The 5,155-nt window shown below is 38.7% G+C and overlaps 1 protein-coding gene across 1 annotated transcript; it reads left to right on the forward strand.

Annotated features, from left to right (window-relative positions):
• Window positions 1-2,692: 2,692 nt before the first annotated feature.
• On the forward strand, window positions 2,693-4,770 carry LOC149817034 (Pentatricopeptide repeat (PPR-like) superfamily protein). The gene has a single exon (XM_089987009.1). The coding sequence runs from the start codon at window positions 2,693-2,695 to the stop codon at window positions 4,319-4,321; it is 1,629 nt and encodes a 542-aa protein (XP_089843135.1). The 3' UTR covers window positions 4,322-4,770.
• The last annotated feature ends 385 nt before the right edge of the window (window positions 4,771-5,155 follow it).

Here is a 5,155-nt window from a genome sequence, read left to right on the forward strand (position 1 = left end):
TTCACAAATTGATGGGGTATTTATAGGGTTAAGTTAATGATTATATTCAAGATGTGTAGTTTAGATCAATTACAAGGAAAAGGGTTGATATATAATCATCTCAATTCTAAAAAAATTTCTTTCAAGCATAACCCTTGACCTCCATATCACATGTAATTTTTTTTATATGAAAACATATTTTAGGCTAGAGATTCTAGCTTATCTACTTTATTTGTTCTACCTATGATATTTTTGGAGATTCACCTTGGGATTGGGTATATTTCAATTGGATTCAAAAATCCAAATCTCGTCATTATTAAAAATTGCCCTCCTCTCTAGTTGTACTTTCATTTAGTTAGATATTCAAACTATCATTATTACTTAGTTGTCTTTTCTCTTTAATTTAACTAATTATTATTTTATTCTTTCTTAGATATTTCATTTAACAACCTCAATTGATGCTAATCCCATATTAGATCTTATTTTCTTCCAAATTCTATATTGAGTCTTTAATTTTTCAAAATTCTATCTTGAGTCTTCATTTTTCTGAAATTCCATTTTAAGTCTTTATTTTTCTGAAATTCTATTTTAAGTCTTTATTTTTTTGAAATTCCATTTCAATTCTTTATTTTTCTAAAATTTCATTTTAAGTCTATATTTTTCTGAAATTCCATTTCAAGTCTTTATTTCTACTTAGAACCTTCTAGCTTGTTCTAGTCTACTAAGTTAAAAACTTTATATAAATATTATAATTAAATTAAATCATGGTTTAAAGCATAATTTAGAAACAACTAGCTTTTCTAAACTAATTAGATTAGATTTAACAAATAAATTCTAAATTAACAATTTTGGTTAGTTACTATAAAAACTCTATATTCTAGAAAGATAAGCAACATATAGAATCAACATTTTCACATTTAAAAATTCCTCTATATCGTATTAAGATACATGAAAATTCGTGGGTCTTACAGCTAGGTTTCTCATTTTGAAAACTGTTTTTCGGTAAACATTTTCCATGATAAGGGGGTGTTTGTCAGCCGCGAACAAGGCTTCACGGCAGCACTTGCCACGAAAGTGTCGTCCACAGAAACAAAGTCGGACCACCCCGTAAACGGGGAACCTTTCAGCAGAAAGTGGGTCCTGGCCTTTCCTTGAGGAGGAAAGGGGTTCTCGTGTTTGTGTGGCCACGGTGGGGGCTCACAGATTACATGGGGTCCCATGCATTTCTTTGAAAAGCCCAGACTTTCTGCGACACACAAACATGTCCCAAATGACCTCGTTATATAGGTGAGGGTTTTCCTTCGTCATAAATAAGAAAGAAAAAAAAATTGAATCAGTCTGCCATTTGTCAAGATGATATAGGAGTAGATTCAACCTTTTTACAGTGTACCGATGTTTTATCAAAATCAGTAGCTAGAATTGGCCTGAATATACCCTGATCGAATCGATTCACATAATGTTTTTTAAAAAATATATTGAAACGAAATAACATTAAATAAAAACAATATTTGAAATGACCTGATAAAAGATTATTTGATTTGGACTCTGATTTTATCGTGTTTTTTTTTTTTTTTGAAAAACTTATTCACTTTTTTTTTTTTTATGATTCACCAAGTGAACCGAATTTAACAACATTTTAGAAATTGATTACACTGACATGACTTGTTTCAAAGCAGCTGGGTGCCGAGTTGGAATGCAGTGATCAGAATTTTACGGATCTAACGATCATAGAATGTATCAGATTCGGATTGGATATTCAAAATGTCAATCCATTTTCACCTCTTTGGGCAGGTCGAATCTAACTAATATCCAGATCTAGTTAAGAAATGACACCATGTGGTACTGGATATGCTGAACACGGTAAAAAAAAAAACTTTTTTCAGTTGAGAAACCTAACCTTCTGGGATTAAGTCCAGTCACGGTTCTAGATCGGACAAAGATCTAACAAAAAGAGATAATGATTCCGTAGAGAAATGAAACCCTGTTGTACTGAATCTGCTGAAAATGGGTAAAATTATACCCGGTTCAGAACCTGGTTAAAAGGATCAGCTGCTGCTTGTTTTGTTGTAAATGATGAAGGAATTCAATTCTTATCTTTAATTTGGAAATATCACCACATAGTTCAATTGGGTCCACACCCACCCAGGTATGGTGAAAGTACAATTCATTGACACCTAAGGATGTCAATGATTCGGATTTTATCCAATATCCGACGAAATAATATCTGATTAGAATCAGATGTGGTTGTGGTTGTGGTTTTGATTTTTTCCTGCCGGATCCTAACAAATATTCGAATTTGACAGATATCTGAATCTGTTTATATGTAAAAAAAAAAATCTAGTAAGAGCTTTTCACTATCGGAGTTCGGAGTTGAAATCCGTTTAACCAACATCCGATTAGTCAAGATGGTATTGGCTACATCCAAAATCCGAATCCGAACCGTTTACATCCCAAGAATGACACCCCAGTTACTTGGGGATCGGGAATAGTCCCGTGTGGGTCGGGTCGGCCTATTTAAGCCCGACTGTCAAATGGACCAGGCCTGAATCCCTTCTCTCTCTCTCTCTCTCTCTCTCTCTCTCTCTCTCTCTCTCTGTAGAATCGATGGTATTGAAAATGGATTCCTGCTGCGAGTTCCGCCCTGAGTAAGGCGTGAATTCTTGGTTGGGGATCGCGTGAATTCCCTCGATGCCATTTTCTCGCATTCTGATCCATGGTCTTGATCCCTCGCCACTCTTCGGTCTCTGCTCTTCTCAAGAACTGCTCCAACACTAGGACCCTGCAACACGTACACGCCACCATCCTCAAGAATGGTCTGCACCAAGATAACTTCCTCATAACGAAATTCGTCGGCGTCTGCACCGTCCTTCGAAGGGTAAATTACGCGAGGGACGTCTTCGATGGCGTTTCTCGGCCGAACATCTATCTGTGGAACACCATGATCAAAGGGTACTGCGAAAATTGCTCTGTTAGTGATACCATCTTACTCTTTAGAGAAATGCAGTTTAGTGATGTTCGTCCCGATGACTATACTTTCCCGTCGATCCTCAAGGCATGTGCGAACGGATCGGCTTTGGAGAATGGTCGGGGGGTTCATTGTGTAATTGTGAAAGTTGGGTTGGAAATATGTGTCTTCGTTCGAACTGGGTTGATCGACTTCTATGGGAAATGTGGGGAGATAGATTCTGCACGCAAGCTGTTCGATCAAATGCCTGATAGAAATGAAGTTTCTTGGACTGCCATGATAGTGGGCTACGCTGGTTCTGGTGATATGGAGACTGCAAGAGAATTGTTTGACGAAATGCCGAAGAGAAACCTTGTGACTTGGAATGCTGTAATAGCTCGGTATGCCAAGTGTGGCAGGATGGATGCGGCACGCCACCTATTTGATGAAATGCCTGAGAGAAATGTGGTGTCGTTTACAACGATGATAGATGGCTATGCTAAGGAAGGTGATATGGTGTCCGCACGGTCTTTGTTTGATCAGCTGGGGGAGAAGGATTTGGTCTCTTGGTCTGCTTTGATCTCTGGCTATGCACAGAATGGACAGCCCAATGACGCTATTGAAATCTTCCTTCTTATGCAGTCTAAAGACGTAAAGCCAGATGAGTTTGTCATGGTGAGTTTGATGTCGGCATGTGCTCAGTTGGGTAGGTTGGATTTAGCCCAATGGGTTGACTGGTACATTGCTCAGAACGGTATGGATCTCAGAGTTCAGGTAATGGCTGGTCTTCTGGATATGCATGCCAAATGCGGGAACATGGACAAGGCATTAGAGTTATTTGATAAGATGCCTCAGAAAGATTTGGTATCGTATTGTGCATTGATACTGGGGTTATCTATGCATGGTCAGGGAAATAAAGCTGTTCAACTTTTCTCACAGATGCTAAAGGTTGGCATCATGCCAGATGCTGCTGCCTTCACCATAATACTTACAGCATGTAGCCATGCTGGTCTGGTCAATGAGGGTTATACCTATTTTGAACGTATGAGGAGGGATTACCACATAACTCCATCTGCAGATCACTATGCGTGCATGGTTGACCTTCTTTGCAGAAGTGACCGCTTAAAGGAAGCATATGAACTGATAAAAACCATGCCTATGGAGCCACATGCTGGTGCTTGGGGCTCATTGTTGGGTGCTTGTAGGGTTCACTGTGATATTGAATTGGGTGAGATTGTTGCAGGTCGCCTTTTTAATATTGAGCCAAACAATGCAGCGAACTACGTTTTGCTATCGAATATTTATGCTGCTGCAAATAGGTGGTCTGATGTGTCAGACTTGAGGATCATGATGAAAGAAAGGGGAGTGAAGAAGAGACCTGGACGAAGTTGGATCTAGATCATTGCATGTGAAGTATTGGCTTAAGCTGTTTGTTATGGTCTTATGGTACCATCTCAACAATTGTCCAGTCACTGAGACTTTTAAAGAGCGCATGTGTAGTCGGCTGCTCTGTTTCAGAAGCTGTTTGGAGGCTATCATGATTAGCACAGCTGACATGCGTTCAGCAACTATTGTGCTTCAGTACTCTGATTTAGCTGAAAGGAAAAATCATTGCAGGTGAAAAATTCTATATCATGTCAGTGATGAACTGAGCCAAGTAGCTCTTCCAGATGAAAATGAGCCCCCATTTCATGTGTTATTTTCCTATCCTTGCCTAGCTCCATGCAGAACACAGTGTGGATGTGAATTGATCAGACTGTTATGCATGACTGGTGGAATTCAACTGAATTCCTGCTTTTGCAGGCCTGATTTCATGCAAGTGGGCACCTAGTATTATCTTTGCTTTCCATCTTATAAGATTCTATTCTCTTAAATTTTCCGAAGAGATAATACTGACTATTGCTTCAAAATCCATATTATAACAAAAAGCTTGACTCTTGTGGTAGTTTACTGAGAAGCTTATGATCTAATTCGAGTATGAGCTGTAGGGCAGAGTACAGTTGCTCACATGGGAATAAAATGGTGGGAAGACACACATGCTTCAGAAGCAACGGTTTTGTGGTTTTCTCATTATTGGTTGTTGCAATTTTTAACTGGCACGGCTAATTTGTGCCTGTTCTGAGGCCAACATCACAAACTCATGACAATAGAGTAAATTGTATCGAGCCTAAATTTATGTTCAGCTGACTGTCCCTTGTGCAGTTTGTAAACATGAAGGACGTGTGCTGTTAT

This window comes from Nuphar pumila, chromosome 14, assembly GCF_984573655.1.
Source record: "Nuphar pumila chromosome 14, dmNupPumi1.hap1.1, whole genome shotgun sequence".
Lineage (NCBI taxonomy): Eukaryota > Viridiplantae > Streptophyta > Magnoliopsida > Nymphaeales > Nymphaeaceae > Nuphar > Nuphar pumila.

Coding starts and splice junctions, on each gene's coding strand:
- LOC149817034 (XM_089987009.1), top strand. CDS start 2,693: ATGGTCTTGATCCCTCGCCACTCTTCGGTCTCTGCTCTTCTCAAGAAC.